The sequence below is a fragment of the Nicotiana tabacum genome, chromosome 6, assembly GCF_000715075.1.
Source record: "Nicotiana tabacum cultivar K326 chromosome 6, ASM71507v2, whole genome shotgun sequence".
Lineage (NCBI taxonomy): Eukaryota > Viridiplantae > Streptophyta > Magnoliopsida > Solanales > Solanaceae > Nicotiana > Nicotiana tabacum.
This window is the reverse complement of record NC_134085.1, coordinates 152,412,134-152,429,674: the sequence shown is the minus strand read 5'-3', so window position 1 is coordinate 152,429,674 and position 17,541 is coordinate 152,412,134. Positions and strand designations below refer to the sequence as shown.

General features: G+C 39.1%; 2 protein-coding genes across 8 annotated transcripts; both read left to right on the top strand.

Annotated features, from left to right (window-relative positions):
- Nucleotides 1-3,560: 3,560 nt before the first annotated feature.
- Nucleotides 3,561-3,992, top strand: LOC107781312 (uncharacterized). Its single transcript, XM_016602002.1, has one exon. The coding sequence runs from the start codon at nt 3,561-3,563 to the stop codon at nt 3,990-3,992; it is 432 nt and encodes a 143-aa protein (XP_016457488.1).
- A 682-nt stretch (nt 3,993-4,674) lies between these two features.
- LOC107781322 (ERAD-associated E3 ubiquitin-protein ligase HRD1B-like) lies at nt 4,675-17,340 on the top strand. Of its 7 annotated transcripts, none has more exons than XR_012710835.1 (10): nt 4,675-4,832; nt 5,326-5,870; nt 6,812-6,988; nt 8,259-8,408; nt 8,493-8,686; nt 9,058-9,217; nt 10,686-10,893; nt 16,016-16,177; nt 16,326-16,354; nt 16,887-17,340. XR_012710835.1 is itself a non-coding variant. In XM_075255644.1 (9 exons), exons 2-8 carry the CDS (start codon nt 5,338-5,340, stop codon nt 16,151-16,153), a joined length of 1,560 nt encoding a protein of 519 aa, XP_075111745.1. In that variant the 5' UTR covers nt 4,675-4,832; nt 5,326-5,337; the 3' UTR covers nt 16,154-16,177; nt 16,887-17,340. The 7 variants fall into 7 exon arrangements, 3 of the variants coding, with proteins under 3 accessions (XP_075111745.1, XP_075111746.1, XP_016457499.1); XR_012710833.1 differs by having other exon boundaries at nt 16,016-16,247; XR_012710834.1 differs by lacking the exon at nt 16,326-16,354 and having other exon boundaries at nt 16,016-16,247.
- The last annotated feature ends 201 nt before the right edge of the window (nt 17,341-17,541 follow it).

Genomic DNA, 17,541 nt, shown 5'->3' with positions numbered 1-17,541 from the left:
AGGCAGTGAAATTCACTAAACAGTCCGTCCCAAATTCTAAGTATTTATCATGATCAATTACTGAGGGCCCCGCAATTTGCATTTTTTATTTGGCGAGGCTCGTCTCATTATTTTAGAAGGGTACCCTACAGTGGCTACATTTCTATTATTTTGTTTCCAGAGATAGGAGAATGAAAAAATATATGCTAATTGAAGTATATGTCTTGGCCTAAATCGGACTCCTATCAATTTCTGATTAATTACTTATAAAGTAAGAAAGCATCATGCCTTACGAAAATACTTTGGTCGAACAAAAGATTACATATGAGATTGATGAAATGCAATACTTAATCCGAACATCACATACGAAAAGATTTCTTGTTGAACTTAACTGAACTTATTTGGGCTAGATTAAAGGATAACTGGCAAAGTAAAATGTTTTAATTTGACAAAGAATCATGTGCTAGTTAACGAAATACAACACTTAATCCGAACACTTCTCGAGTTGAACTTAACTAAACTTACGTGGACTAATCTTGACTAAAAAATAACTAAATGAAACAGGAACAGTATTGTATAAGGTCGAAACATACATGCCCATATCAACAAACGAACTACCGAGCTAAAACACAACAGGATAAACTTAGTCGAATATCAGTACATGCTTTCGAACTGCTGAATTATAAACTATGAATATTACAGCAAATGCTTGAACTTCTTCAACCTTTTTCATTTCATGCTTTCAAACTGTTTCAATTACATCAATATGGGACTTGAAATGTGTACCTGAAAATGCTGAAAGTGCAAAGGAGAAGAAGAAGAAGATGGGGAATCAGCAGCAGCAAAAAGGCAGAATTAACAGTAGTAGCAGGACAAAAATGCAGCAGCAATAGTGAGCAAGATAGCAGCAGCAATCAGAACAGCACAACAGAAAGGATTCTGTTGCGAGATGGAACTAGAGTTGAAGGAGAAACAACCCGATGAAACAGCACACAGTGTGATACTCCAGACAGTCCAATTCCGGAATATACCAAATGCAGCAGAACACTAACAATAATCTCGATTGAAATTTAGAAGAAAGAACACTGCCTAACGTGTTGACAATAAATGAACTTCAGACAAACAAGACCAAGTTTCTGATTTCTTAATCTGTTTTTATCTCTTTCTTGCTCTCTTTCTAATCCTGCCAACTCTTTCTCTTTCTTTCCTATCCTCACAATGTATGTATTTCAAGCTTTCTCTTCAAAACTCCTCACAGTGTGTTTCCCCTTCTTCCTGTATTTTCTTTCCTTCCTTTTCCAATATTTTCTCTGATCTCTTTAATTCTGTATCTCCCAATTCTGTCTCTCCCCTCAATTCTGTCTATCTCCTCTCCTAATTCTGTATATCCTCCCTTTTATAAGCCTCAGTCCTACTCCTTTTAACAACCTGTTTTCAGAATATCACAGTACCCCTCCCATGTGCCTTCCATTTTCAATTCCAACTTTAGCTAATTAAGTATTAAACCCCATCAACATTCCCTGGCAGACTTACTTTTAAAAGGTTTAACACTTTTTAAACTTAAAGTAAGGTATGGGCAGTAGAATATATCTGACAGCACATGCTGTCAAATTGTTTAAAACTTAAAAGCCTTCTTAATGCAGAAAAACAGGCTGTGCACAAGGCACATGAGGTGCACCAATGCACATGCTGTGCACGAGTGCACATGCCTTCCAATTCAGAATTTAAACATAAACAATCCTTTTTACATTAACTGATCAATTCAAACAATATATAAGTAAGCAAAACTGGTTCTTAATTGACTCAAGGCAAATGTTCATCAGAAGCAAATCGATTTACTTTGTTCAGACAGTTGAAACTAATTGACGACACATGTCGACTCGACTGTATTAGCATTAACATACACAATCGTAGCCAAAAATCCGACCTTTAAACAGTATTGATACATGGTTTGAATTATACTGACTAAGCAGAAATACACTCGAGGAGTCAACTAGTCAGTCCAAACTTGAAAATCAGCTACTTGCACAACATTTACATACACATTATCGGAACAAAATGGAAGGGCTTAATCAAACAACAGAGGTTCGGGTAAAGTGGACAAACAAAAGTTGATAAAATTAAAACAAATATGAACAGACTTTAAAAACAAAATCACACGGACTAAAACAAGTAAAGGAAATAAAGCAAACTCACCTTAAAACTCGAAACATCAAAAGTTTGAACTCGGATTTGGACAGACCTTTCTTAAGGCTGAACGGACTTTAATCGAAGTGTTTCTTAGATGAGAAACACTTCGATTAAGGTCCATTAGACCTTAATCTTTTTGGCTCGGACGGGCATGGGCCAGTGATGAAGAACTACAAAGTTCCAAAACTCAGATCCGGGATTCATGTTTCCCTGGTTAGATTCGGACCAAACCAAGTATGGTTTGGTCACGAGGGGGGTCTGGGGAGTGTCTGGTATGAATTTAGGGCAGATCGGTGTAGATTGGGTTCCGACTCGAATCTTCAAATGAAGATTCGAGAAGGTGGGCTAGGATTCGAGGTGTGTGGTTGATGGATTTGGGTTCAGGACGTCAAAGGGGTTCTATGGTGTTAGGGGCGAGGTCACCGGCGTCCGTGCCGCCGGTTTTCATGGCGAGGGGTACAGGGGCGGCTCTAGGGTTTGGGGGTTATGGTGAAGACGATGAAGGCTGGGGTTTGGATAGGGGGGCAGGGTAGTGTTAGGAGTTTATATAGTTAGTGAGCAAATGGATCCTGGCCGTTGGATGAGATGAGATGAAGGGCCAGGATCCTTTGGCTAACAAGGGACGACGTCGTTTCAAGGATAAAGGTTTGGGGTCGGTCCGGGTGAGACGGGTCGGGTTTGTTGGTGGGTTATGGGGAATTGATCTTGGCCGTTGATCAATCTGAGATCAACGGCGCAGATCACACTGGGCTAAAACGTCGTCGTTTGGATGTCCTGGGTATCAGGTGGTGTTGGACCGGGCAGGCCTGGGTTTTGGGCTGTTTGTTTGGGCCAATTTTGTTAAAATTGGCCCAAGTCCGGAAGGGTCCTTTCTTTATATATATTTTTTATTTTATTATTTATTTTCTTTTTATTTTAAAACAAAACTAAACCAAAAATCAAATTAAAATTAAATACACACTCAATACGATTATTTGCACACTAAAATATTTCAAAACAGGTAAAGTTGAACAAAAAATAAAATCACGGACGAAGATGCCTATTCATGATTTTCTATTTAACGACCGGATTACGGTTCGAATTATGCAGGACACATATCTATTTTTGAATTTTGTTTTAATAAAGTAAATAAATAAAAATGGGCCGAAGTCACAAATAAATTAACAAGGTGCCGCACAGAAATCCAAAATTTGTACAGCAGGGCCAATTATTATTTTTACTTCCTTTTGGAACGATTGTCGTGCGAAACAAAAATCACGTGCTCACATGGATAAGGTGGATTCATGCATACTATATAAAAGGTAAATAAATGGAGCAAGTAAAAATTCCACAACAAGCAAGTTGGATGGTGAGGAAAATAATAGATGCCAAACATCTACTAGAACAGAACAATGCATATATCTGCAGGAAAAAAAAGCATTAAACATATATATCTTCAACTACTAGGTGATCAACCAAGAACGCCATGGAAGTGTTTGATGTTTGGTAATGCTGCAAGGCCAAAAGCTAAGTTCACGGTGTGGTTGGAAATGCAGAATAGACTACTTACTGCTGACAGATTGAGCAAATGGGGAATGCAGGTAGAAAGCAAATGCAACTTATGTCAGAGAGAAGAGGAAACAAGAGTTCATCTCTTTGTGGAGTGTGACTATACAAAAACAATGATGCAAAAACTAATGCACTGGACACAGAACCAAAATATAGTAGCAGCTACCTGGGAACAACATGTATATGAGGTGATCAAGAGAGCTAAAGGCAAGTCAAAGGAAGCTCAACTATTCAAGATGATATATTCTAAAGTAGTACATAGTATATGGATATAGAGGAACAAAAGGATTTTTGAGAAAACAAGTAAAGAATGGGAGAGGATAGCTAAAGAGGTAGCTTGTGTTTGCTGTGTACGAGCTCCTACTAGATTAGTTGATATAGTTCAAAGATTTAGATTTTAAAATATAGGAAGAGCAGAACATCAGGTAAATATGATAGCGTAGATGTGTTAGCTAGCTATGGTAATTTGTAAAGTTTACTGGTGATTAATAAAAAGTTAGTTATCAAAAAAAACTTGATCTTTGGATTTCATAGACATTTTTAATTGCCTTATTCATTTTTCAGTTACCTAATTTTTTTATATCTAATTTCCCTATTTGTCGGCATTCAATTCTTACATAATTCATGTTTGTGCATACTAGATTGATGCATGGATATTTTAGAAAATGGCTTATTCCTAAGTCAATTAATCGTTTTTTGATTCTTTATTGAATCAAAGGTCTTTTCCTTAATAAGTATTTTTTTAAAATCTTTTTTACAAAGTAAATGGGTTGTAAGTGTTTAATTTTTAATGCAAAGACACATCTGCAATCGATTTCCCATTGTTAGGGATGTAAATGTCCTTTTCAGAAATACAGGGTGTATCAAGGAATTTTTTTCAGTTGAAAACCGATTTGGTTACCGGATCGGGTCAGGTTGTGCGTTGTGAATGCACACGTGGCTAATAACAATTGGCTAAGTCTCCCTCGATGACGCGAAAAAACAAATTCCTTCCTCCTCATCCCCCTTCTCCCATGGCTATCAAACTTAATTTCTTCAAACTTATATCCAAGCTTTTACAGACGATTTCAAGGAATAGCTAAGGAATCGCCGCGAGAGTACAGTAATTTTGATAGGTAAATTGCTCTCCTAAGCATATCTGCGAACTCAGCGCATTTCGTAACCCTTAATTTGCTGTTTCTATCTTCAGTCAATCAACAAATCAACTACTATCTATCCCAAACTGGTTTAAGTCAGCTAATCGATTCCTCTATATCCATTATTATTCTCTATTTGCGTCAGTTTCATACAAAATTTACTTAAATATTTTTCTTATGGTTCTAGAGGTAATTTAAATCTCAGAATCAAACTAAAATTTCTGAAATTTGTTCGCTAATTCGTAATTTTATTGTTTCTATTGTCCCATTAGGTTAGGATCCTAATACCTGGTGGAATCGATCTACAAACATGCATAGTTTTGATATTTGGCCTTTTTTATAACCTAGGATGTAAATTAACGTGATATCCCTTTTAAAACCCAAAACCATCCCTTTTAACACTTGTAATTTATGGAGATAAATATATTTTCTTCTTTTATTTGATCCGATTTAAAGCTTTTGATATTGACAGGATTTAGGGAAGATGATGAGGTTACAAACTTATGCGGGGCTTAGCATAATAGCTACACTGGCCGTTATTTATCATGCCTTTAGTAGCAGAGGCCAATTTTACCCAGCAATGGTTTATTTATCAACATCCAAGATCAGTCTGGTGCTTCTTCTTAACATGGGTCTTGTCCTCATGTGCATTTTGTGGCAGCTGACTAAGAAAATCTTCCTTGGTTCCCTTCGAGAGGCTGAGGTGGAGAGGCTGAATGAGCAGTCTTGGAGGGAACTAATGGAAATACTTTTTGCCATCACAATTTTCCGGCAAGACTTTTCCGTTATGTTTCTTGCAATGGTAACTGCGCTCTTGCTTATCAAGGGCTTGCACTGGTTGGCTCAAAAGAGGGTCGAGTATATTGAAACAACTCCAACTGTTACTACGTTGTCCCACGTTCGCATAGTCTCCTTCTTGGGCTTTCTCCTCCTCATAGACAGTCTCTTCTTGTACGACTCTGTCAGCTATTTGATACAGACAAGACAGGCATCTGTTTCTCTATTCTTTGCATTCGAGTAAGTGAAGCTCTTCTGACTCACTGTTGTTGCTCCCTTTTTTGCTTAATGTGTGCTCCATGAGTTCCACTACTAGCTTGTGGTGTTTTTACTACTGCGAGTGATATTCCAAGAGAAGAAGAGAGATGTTAGTGGTCTTACTACCTTACCTTTTCAAAAAACAAAAAAGAGACGTCAGTAGTCTTATTAGATTGAGGGCCTCCATAGTCGTGTTTCATGCCTTACAAATCACTTGGTTGGAGCATGGGATTGTATCATGTTTATGTGTGGTGCTGGCGCGTTAGCAAAGTTGACAGTAGGCTTTGGATCTAAGAGTGCTATTTTCTTTTACGCAGTTCCTACTTTGCTTATCTTCTAAGCTGATGCAAAATGCCGTGATTTCGGTATACTTATTAGTATTACATTGTTAAAGCTCGTGTTTGTTAGAGACCTGATTTGTCTATTGTAAGGGCTGGATGATGTCAAATCTCTTGGAATAGCAGTCTTATCTCACATGTCATGTAAACTACGTTACAAATCTTAATCAGGTAAAGATGTTAGTACACCCAATTTTCAATCCTCTTTGCTAGGATTGATTTTTTATAATTTATATTTTATGATTTATGATGATTCACTGTTTGGTTAGAATCCTTTGGTTTTTTCATGCATGTACTAACATTGTTATATCCATGAATTCTATTAATGCATGGCTGATTCACGTATTGTTCTTAAGTTATGGATCGTAGCTTTCAGTATATACTCTCCAGATGTTAAGTTGAGTATCTTCATGAGGGAACTTCAAGACTGTGGTTACTAAGTATTAGTATTTCTAGTTGTTGGAAATATGTTCTTGAACTTGATTACTTCTCGTATTCTTTTTCCTAACTGCAGTTTGATCATGTTACCTGCATCCTATGTTCTTCTCCCTAATGAAGAGCAACTTCTTTTGGGTAATGATTCAGGTATATGATACTTGCGACAACAACTGTCTCAACTTTTGTAAAATATGTCTTCTACATAAGCGACATGCTTATGGAAGGACAATGGGAGAAGAAGCCTGTCTATACTTTCTACTTAGAACTTATCCGAGACTTGCTCCACTTGTCTCTGTACTTGTGCTTCTTCATGGTGATTTTCATGTAAGTCGAATTTAACTTCTATTTTGCTATTGATTTCTCTGCTCATAAAGTGTTTAGAGGTTTTTCTAACAACAGAAAAAAAAGAGTAATTATATAGAGGTGTATCTCTTCTGGATATAATAAATTTCATCCTTCTCTTACATAAGTTTCTATTGTGATCAAGAGCAGCCATAGTTTCTTGTAGAAAGCTCCATCCATCCATTTATTTGACTACTTACACTTCTTTTTTCCGTAAGGAAACATTTATTAGTCCATTCCATTTTCCTTATCTAGAAATTTATTGATGATATTAGTTGCCAATTTTGTTGCAAAAAAGCTGCTCTCATCTTATCATACCTAGTCTCACCAACACAAGATTTATATACAGAATTTGGGATTATAGTATTAATGAACTGAGAGCTATAAGTTTGGCTGCACACAGCATTCATATAATTGGTTGTCGTTGCTGTGAACCAAATGAGCCACACTTATAGGTTTCCCTGAAACCATTTTTTTTTCCTTTTCAAATTTTCTTCAGTCAAGTTCTGGATCAATAGGCCCTGTTAGATCTCTCTGCACGTTCTGTGGCCGTCTTTGCCTATGTGTTGGAAGGAGTGCCGAGGATACATAATTTTTTGGCCACCCTAATGGAAGTTATCATTATTTTGTGATGATGAAATAGGTGACAGTGAAGCATGTTCATTTCTTCGATGTGCTTGGTACTTTCTGTTGGTAAACTTGTACTAAGATGAACCCACTTGAGTACATCATTTCTCTTTTTCCCCTGGAGGCTTTCCTTTTTATGATAGGTTCTGAAACACATTATCGATTCATGTACGGTTGGGGACATTCTTTTTGGTAAAGAAATAAACCTTGCACATTCTTTTTGGTATAAGAAATAAACCTTGCAGCTGCCAGCAGTTCACCATGTTCTTTTTTATCCTCTGCCTCTTTTATGAGGGACATTTAGAAATAGGGAAGCACAATGTTCCAAAACCTTACTAAGGTTCCTCAGGTAGACATAGTTACATAGTCAAGCTGGTGTGTGATACTTGTTGCTTGTTCTGCAGATCTGTATGCCTTTTGATAGAAGCGCTCATTCTTCTTTATCTATGTTGATGTTACTTTCAATTTTTTGACCCAGGCTTGTTTATTAAGCCTTTTTTTTCTTTCGCTCCTGTTATTAGTACATTGAGACACCTCACTTGGTTTTTCTCATGTTACTTGTTCATGTTCGTTTCCTTTTCCTTGCTTAGCATTTATATTTTATTTGTTTTCGTCTACTTCCTAGGAACTATGGCGTTCCCCTGCATTTGATTCGGGAGCTTTATGAGACATTCCGCAATTTCAAGATTCGAGTTGCCGATTACATACGCTATCGGAAGATCACTTCAAATATGAATGACCGTTTTCCAGATGCTACACCAGAAGAGCTCGATGTGTAAGTTGATCACTCATAGCATTTGTATGTTTTTGGTTTCTTCCCAACTTTCTAATGTAATCGGTTACTTCTATGCTTATGCAGAAGTGATGCTACCTGCATCATATGTCGTGAGGAGATGACCACTGCTAAGAAACTTATTTGTGGGCATCTGTTTCATGTGCATTGCCTCCGTTCATGGCTAGAGCGTCAACACACCTGTCCTACTTGCAGAGCCCTTGTTGTGCCAGCTGAAAATGGGACGAATGTGGTAGGATCGCGACCAGATGCTCAACAAGGTTTAAGTCTTTCCATTCATTGCTAATAATCTGTTTTCGAGCATCAAATTGTAGCATAAGTGCTGAAGTGTGAATCACATTAATAGCAGGCCGTCCAATGGCAGACTTCTGACTTTTGATGATGGTTCTGATTGTTTTCCCCCGAGGTTTATACTTTGTTGTTGACACTATGATTGTGGATTGTATGTCTAGTTTTTTTTCTCTTTTTCGAGAAGTGATTGTATGTCTAGTTTTCGTATCCTAAGGATGACAGTCATGTTGGAAGAGCTAATCCAGAGATGGGACACTTTTATGTATATATGTTTTTTGTACAAATGAATGAATGTGGCACTTGTATATATTTTACTAAACCTTTGTTAATTCTCTCTCAGGCCCCGGATCAAGTGGTGCAAGTACATCTCAGAGCTCGCAAGCAAATACTGTGGCAAATAATAATGTTAGCCAACACCAGGCTAGACTCCAAGCTGCTGCTGCAGCAGCAGCAGTTTATCAGAAGTCCTTTGTTTACCCTTCTGTACCAAATCTAGCGTGGTATTGATTTTCTTATCTTTTATGTAGATACATTATTGATTATTTGCTTTGCATATTTTTAGACCTTTCCTCATCTTACAGATGTGAAAAGCTGAAGTATACCTGTCTATATTCCCTTTTCAGCCTACTAGTTAGCGATAAGTAAGTTTAGGAACTTTACAAGCAGGTAAGATAGGATTTCATTTTAGACACCAGTAAGAGGGAGTTTCATCTTTGTTATACATGCTTTGTTTAACAACATAAAGTTGTTATCACTTGGTAAAGGGTCCACTCTCTTGTGCACTTTATTACTGCACTGCTCTTTTACACAGGGCAGATCTATTTTGGTTTTTGTTTTTAAATTCTATGGATAAGTCAACTCCTGCTTTTTCTCTTTGTCCTTGCGTTGCCACTGGAAGTTCATTTCTTCTGCTTCTCAAATAAATATCTTTCTTAAAAAGAAAATTTTGTTCGCATATTACGTGGTAGTTGGTACAGAAGTTGGAATCTATACCTCTGCGCTTCTTTTTTCCTGTTCCAATTTTACAAAATTACAGAATTAACTTGTGCCTCTTACATGCTCCCCAATAAACATTTAACCTCGTCAATAACTTGTGCCTCTTACATGCCTAGGACCACGGTTGATTTTCTCCTCTCATGGCACAAACAGGATATGCATAAAGCGTCGGGTTACATCTGGAAGTCTATCCCAGCAGTAGTTTGGTGGGTCGTATGGAGAGAGAGAAATGCTAGAGTTTTTTATAACAAAAAGGACAATGTAGTTAATCTAAAGCACAAATGTATATTTTTGCTTAATTTTTGGTGCAACATAACCTCGTCAAATGTTTTAGAGTCGGAGGCATTGGCTGAGTTTCTTAGTTCTTTACCCTCTCTCTAAAGTTACCTTTTAGATGTGCTCCTATCCAACTTTTTCTTAAAGTTGGCCCCCTCTTTACATCAATAAAATTCTTTCAGTTACCTATCAAAAAAAAATAATAATACTAATAATAAACATTTAAAATAGATCCATTTTAAGTGTCGTCTTGGTATTTGGAAATTCAAATATAGTTCTGCTTGAGATGAATTGAGCATGAAATTGTGAATTTGCAAACAATGTCTCGCACTAGCATGCCTTCAGGGATTGTGATGTAATCACTAGTCTGATTGTGGGTCATTTCCGATTCACTCAATTGGGTCAGTTTCCGAGAAATTACTTGCTTGTCATGGATCCTCTATTAATAGCTGCTCATTTAGCTATCCATGACTGTCAATGAGGTTGCCTTCAACTTGTAGTTCTATGTTCTGCGATAGAAACTAATGGTTGATGCAGAATGAGGTGGAAGGTGGCTGCTTCAAGTTCAACTTTTTGACAATGCACCCCCCTTCTTGTTTTCTTTCTTTCTGTTTTGGCAGTTGAAGAGGGAGTCTGTATTTTAGTTAGTTTCATACTTGTTGGAAGGAAATTGAAACAATGGTGTCTTGCTTGCAGGTCTCCTGGATATGCTCCAGTTCCTCCGTCCTATAGTCCAACAGTGGCATCGAATGAACAGTCACCGCAACATCAGTTAGCAAATATGCCCTTTGCTCAATATCCACAATGTGGTTTCCTCCCTTTTCAGTATCCTGGTGCTAACAACCTTAGTATTCCAAATGCTCAACTTGAAGCCCATAAGATACTTTTACAGCAACAAATTGAGGTATTAAAGTTTCTTTGCTTGATTGGTAACATTTTCTTTATGCCTACAACAACAACAACAACGACCCAGTATAATCCCACAAGTGGGGTCTGGGGAGGGTAATATGTACGCAGACCTTACCCCTACCCCGAAGGGTAGAGAGGCTGTTTCCAGGAAACCCTCGGCTCAAAAAAAAAGCAATAGGAGATGATATATTAGTACCATAAAAATGCATAATAAAAATGACAACAATATATAAGAGATATGAAATACAGAATACGAAATACGAAATAGATGGCTGGTATAGTAAAACTAGAAGGTAAAGCCTGCATCAATAGACGACCAATGACATTCTTAGTCTAACTCCTAACTGGATAGTCTCACTCTATTGTGCTGTAGAAATATTCACACTCTCCCCTAACCTACAACCTTAATGTTCGACCTCCATAATTCCCTATCAAGGGCCATGTCCTCAGTAATCCTAAGTCGCGCCATGTCCTGTCTGATCACCTCTCCCCAATACTTCTTAGGTCGTCCTCTACCTCTCCGCGTGCCCACTACAGCCAGTCGCTCACACCTCCTCACCGGTGCATCAGTGCTCCTCCTCTGAATGTGCCCGAACCATCTGAGTCTTACTTCTCGCATCTTGTCCTCCATGGGGGCCACACCCACCTTCTCTCGAATATCTTCATTCCTAATCTTATCCATCCGTGTATGCCCGCACATCCACCTCAACATCCTCATCTCTGCTACTTTCATCTTCTGGATGTGTGAGTTCTTTACCGGCCAACATTCAGTTCCATATAACATGGCAGGCCTAACTACTGCTCTATAAAACTTACCTTTTAGTAATGGTGGCACTTTCTTGTCACACAAGACTCCCGATGCTAACCTCCACATCCACCCCACCCCTATACGGTGTGTGACATCCTCGTCAATCTCCCCGATTCCCTGAATAACCGATCCAAGGTACTTGAAACTACCTCTCTTGGGAATGACTTGAGAGTCAAGCCTCACTTCAACTCCCGCTTCTGTCGGCTCAACTCCAAATTTGCACTCGAGGTATTCCGTCTTCGTCCTACTCAACTTGAAACCTTTAGACTCAAGAGCATGTCTCCAAATCTCTAGCCTCTCGTTGACGCCGCCTCTTGTCTCGTCAATTAGAATAATGTCATCAGCAAATAGCATGCACCATGGAACCTCCCCTTGAATATGATGAGTCAGTGCATCCATCACCAGGGCAAATAGGAATGGGCTGAGCGCAGACCCTTGGTGCAACCCCGTAATAACTGGAAAGTGTTCAGAGTCGCCTCCTACTGTCCTAACCCGAGTCTTAGCTCCATCATACATGTCTTTAATCACCCTAATATAGTTACTCGGGACCCCTTTATCCTCTAAGCAGCTCCATAAGACCTCCCTAGGAACCTTATCGTACGCTTTCTCCAGATCAATAAACACCATGTGGAGATCCTTCTTCCTATCTCTGTACTGTTCCACCATCCTCCTAATAAGGTGGATAGCTTCTGTGGTAGATCGTCCTGACATGAACCCGAACTGGTTGTCTTAAATAGACACCGTCCTTCGCACTCTCATTTCTACCACTCTCTCCCAAACTTTCATGGTATGACTTAGTAATTTGATGCCCCTATAGTTGTTACAGCTCTGGACATCACCTTTGTTCTTATACAACGGGACCATTGTACTCCACCTCCACTCTTCAGACATTCTATTAGTCTTAAATATAACACTAAACAATGCAGTAAGCCATTCCAAGCCTGCTCTACCCACACACCTCCACAGTTCAACCGGAATTTCGTCTGGCCCGGTAGCTCTGCCCCTTCTCATCTTACGCATTGCCTCCATGACTTCATCGATCTCAATGTCCCTACAATTACTTAATTCATGGTGACTGTCGGCATTCCTCGATTCCCCAAGTATAATATCCTGATCCCCTTCTTCACTTAGAAGTTTATGAAAGTAGGTCTGTCACCTCCTCTTAATCTGGTCATCTCTCATCAAAACTTTGCCGTTATCATCTTTTATGCACCTCACTTGGTCCAGATCCCTAGTTGTCCTCTCTCTCGCCTTAGCGAGTCGGAATAACTTCTTCTCCCCACCTTTGTTCCTTAGTTCCTCATACAGACGAGCAAAAGCTGTCGTCTTAGCCTCCGTCACTGCCATCTTCGCCTCCTTCCTAGCTACCTTATACCTTTGACTGTTCTCTCTCTTCTCCTCCTCGTCAGTGCTCCCTACTAACCGCAGGTAAGCCGCCTTCTTTGCTTCCACTTTACCTTGGACAACTGCATTCCACCACCAATCTCCTTTGTGGCCACCATTGTGGCCCGTAGATATCCCTAACACCTCTCTCGCCGCCTTTCTTATACAGTCTGCCGTCGTTGACCACATTGTGTTTGCATCCCCACTACTTCTCCAAGCTCCCATTGCCGATAACCTTCCTTCCAACTCTTTAGCTTTATCCTTAGTTAAGGCGCCCCACCTAATCCTGGGGCGTCCTTGTACTGACCTCTTCTTCCTCCTTATCCTAATACAAATGTCCATCACCAAAAGCCTATGCTGCGTTGAGAGGGTCTCACCTGGGATAACCTTGCAGTCCTCGCACAACCTTCTGTCGCATCTCCTGAGGAGGAGATAGTCAATCTGAGTCTTCGCCACCGAACTTTGGTAAGTAACCAAATGTTTATCCCGCTTCGTAAAACTCGAGTTTGCAATGACTAGATCGAAAGCCTTGGCAAAGTCCAACAGCGCAATGCCCCCTCCGTTCCGCTCTCCGAAACCAAATCCGCCATGCACCTCAGTGTACCCACCTGCAGATAACCCAATATGACCATTGAAATCTCCTCCTATGAATAACCTCTCAGAAGGCGGTATACTACGAACAATCTCATCCAACCCCTCCCAAAAGTGCCTTTTAATATCCTCATCCAAGCCTGCTTGTGGTGCGTACGCGCTAACGACATTTAAAGTACCCTCACCCACCACCAACTTAATAGTCATTAGCCTATCATTCACCCGCCTGACCTCTACCACGGACTCTCTAAGATGGCTATCTACCAGGATACCCACTCCATTCTTACCCCTCAGGACACCAGAGTACCACAACTTATACCCTTCCACGTTTTTCGCCCTCGATCCGACCCACCTAGTCTCCTGGACACACGCTATATTAATCTTCCTCTTCTGTAGGATTTTCGCCAACTCTATGGATTTACTCGTTAGTGAACCTATGTTCCATGACCCGATTCTCAACCTATAGGCTCCCTTGCCCCCTCTACCTCCCCTGCTACCCGACCCACCCCCTGACCCCAGCCCCACACTCTGCCCCACCCGAGGACATGCCCTTATTCTATCATCCCAGACTGCAGCCACTACACCTACAACAATCTAGAGAAGACTCGCTAGTGCACAACGTACACAAATCAAACTAGAAGGAAACACGTGGTAACTAGTATCCTAGTTGAAAGGTTTAACTATTGCGAAGTAAAGTAACAGTAATTTAGCTAACACCAAAAGGGAAACAGTAAAACAGGAGGTACCAACTCCCGATAACAAAACCTGTGGCTGATTTGCTGTGCTCGATGTAGTTGTACGCTCACGCACCACTTCCTACCACCCTTGCTGACACTCGCCCAGGTTGCTCTCCTTTGCCAGTGCTCGTGCGCCCAACTTGTCTCCAATACTCCGAGAATTCCTGAAAACACAGAAAATACCACGACCCAAAAACCAGAAGGAGCTATCACCGCTACCACTGGTATAGCCCCAACAATATAAAATGTACCAAGAAAGGAGACACATACACTATATCTACACACACATACACTATATTCATGTATCATCTGCATACGCAGTCAGAAATATCATAAACCAGAAAAAGGCAACAAAAAAGATTCCAAAGCAGTAAAAAAGTTAACCTTTTACCTCAAATTGAATTAAATTTACAAACGTAACAACCTGAGAATTTCCCGAGGAAGGATTTGATTTTGATTCGTTATCAGCGAATTTGGTGTTCAACACCCTAAATGCTTATTGATTTTACTTCTTACAGTGGAAATGGCGTTTTAAGTGGAATTTGAGATTTAGGGCTGTGTTGAGTTTTGTGCGGAAAAGACTAATATATAGATATTGAGAAGAAATTGAAACTAAAATATAGGAGTAGTAGTATTACCTGGTAAGCAAAGAAGCAGAGCAAAACGATTGCTCTTTTCAATTGAAACAGATGCACCACTGCAGAAAGATTGCTCTCTTTCAATTTGACTTACTTTTCAAATTTTCTTTATGCCTCTATTATACATTTGGTATTGCTCTGTAAAAGAGCAGGTAAATTCCAATGCACAAATCAATTTTACATGCGTGGAACTTGAAGTGTGGTCTTTTCTTCAATTCTACTCACCTATGTTTGTTTAGAGAGATAAAGTTATTGAAATAACCTTATGCTCCTTTGTCAATTCTACTCACATTTGTTTGTGTAAATTATTCCAAGTAATATTCTGGAAAAAACGTTGTTAATCTTAGCGAACTGTAAGATAATTTTCTTTAAGAGAATATCGTGAGTTTAAGTTGTGGATTAAGGAACATCTGATAATCTATTAGACCTTCTGAGAGGAGTTGTACACTGTTATTCCTTGAGTATTTCCTTTCTTTGTTCTGTAAGTAATTTAGAGCTCACATGGCTCCTGTTTGGTATTTGTGATTCATTAGTTTGTTTGTGGACAATGATCTCTAGGTAGAGTTCATTAACAGTCTGGATTGGAATGTTAATCAGGGGTTTTATTACTATTTTAAGACAACGGCAAGCTTTGCTTATTTGTTATCTTATCATTTTTCTTGAGGGGACGGGAGATTGTATTTTAATGCTAATGGGTGGATCATGGATAAGATATATGAATCATGCTCATGGCTGCTTTATAGTGGACTGGATTCTCATTTTGGATGTTTGTTTTTTTCTTACCTTTTCTCTCTATTTTCTTACCTTGTGGTCCGGCCCTTCCCCGGACCCCGCGCATAACGGGGAGCTTAGTGCACCGGGCTGCACTTTTTTTTCTCTCTATTTTCTGTAATGCTTTTGTTTATTCTCTCATGAAGAGCTTAATTCTCATTTGCTGGTGTAAATTGTATTTATGATCAGGTTCTGCAAAACCAACTCAAGCTTTTAGAGAACCCAAACACTCAGAAATCAGCAGATGCTTTAGGAATTTCTGATAGTAAGGGAAAAACAATTTTGTCAGAGAACTCTCAAGGACAAACCGAAGGCGCAGAAATGTGAAGCTAGCACAACTGTATATTTGTCGTAAGTGCAGGCTGAAGTTTGGACGTACAGTTAGAATAGCAATTGAACAATGGAATTTACAAGAGGTTCTGTAAGTTGTATAATTCTCGAGTGCTCTGGAAAGTGTCGTATTTTAGTTCAGCAACTGACTACTTTTGTCTTCTGATAGGATTTCTTCTTGAGGATCTCAAAAATACGGTACTCTAGTTCTAACTTCACTTCTTCTGTGCTACACACAATATTCCTTAAATAAACTTCACACACTCTTGTTCTTTGGTATTCTTCTTTAGTTTTTTCCCTTATGTGAGTCATTTCAGGGGAAATAACAATTTTGTTATCCTTTTATACCTCACACAGAGGGAATATATTGCAGTTCATCTGCCAGAGCTTAGGCTAGATGATTTTACTCTTTCCTAGTAGGAGAAGAAAAACACCTGATAACCTTCCCCTTCTCAAAAACCAGATTTGGATTAATGGAGCTTGAACAAAGCACTTACTTGGGACTGCACGTGAATTAGCATTTACGGAAAAGATTATCGTATTAGGAATACAAATACTAGCAAAAACAGTTCAACTAAAATGTTCTACTCTCTGATTTAATTTACATGACATTCTCTATGTGTTTTAACGTTTTTGAAACGTTTGACCCTACTATTTATAATTTTCAGATTTAGAACTTTACGCAATATCTTTATACCAAACTAACATTTCGACCATTGTGTTAATACAGTTAAGACTTCTCTGTAGCAACGTCCTAGGACGACCCAGTTGGTTTGGAGGGTGTTGTCCACACGGGCGACGTGAGATCGATCCCCCTCAATGCTTCTGGGTTCGAGCCAAGTCCTGTGTGGTTTGCAAGCTATTACACAGTAGGGGGTTTACAATGTGCTCACCACAGAGTGTTCACCCGAAGGGCAGATGCTGTGGCAGAGGTTGTAGCGGTTGCGGGTTTTTTTAGGGTTCCAAAAAAAATATTCTCATATAATAGTCATTCACTATAAAAGCCAAAAAAAAATTGGAACCAATTTTTTTATGTTATATTTTACCTTTCTGCAACAATTTTTTAACTATAAAAGCAACATCCATCTTTATAGTAGTACGTTCTTTGTAAAATTACCCCTTTATAACATCCATGTAGAATCTCTAATAAGATTACAAATAATAAGTTTAAAGATTTTGACTTAGCCTACTGCTACTTGGATCGAGATAGAAGATTAACTATTAACCTCTTAGATTGCCTTCAAGAAAAAGCCATTATGTATCATTCTGCTGAAAGTTTGGACACAAATCTTCGCTAATTCGAGCGTTATATTGCTAGTAAGAGACTGAAATTTATGAAACAAGCTATAATTACGGAGTTTTTCCATCAATCTTGAAATAATCTA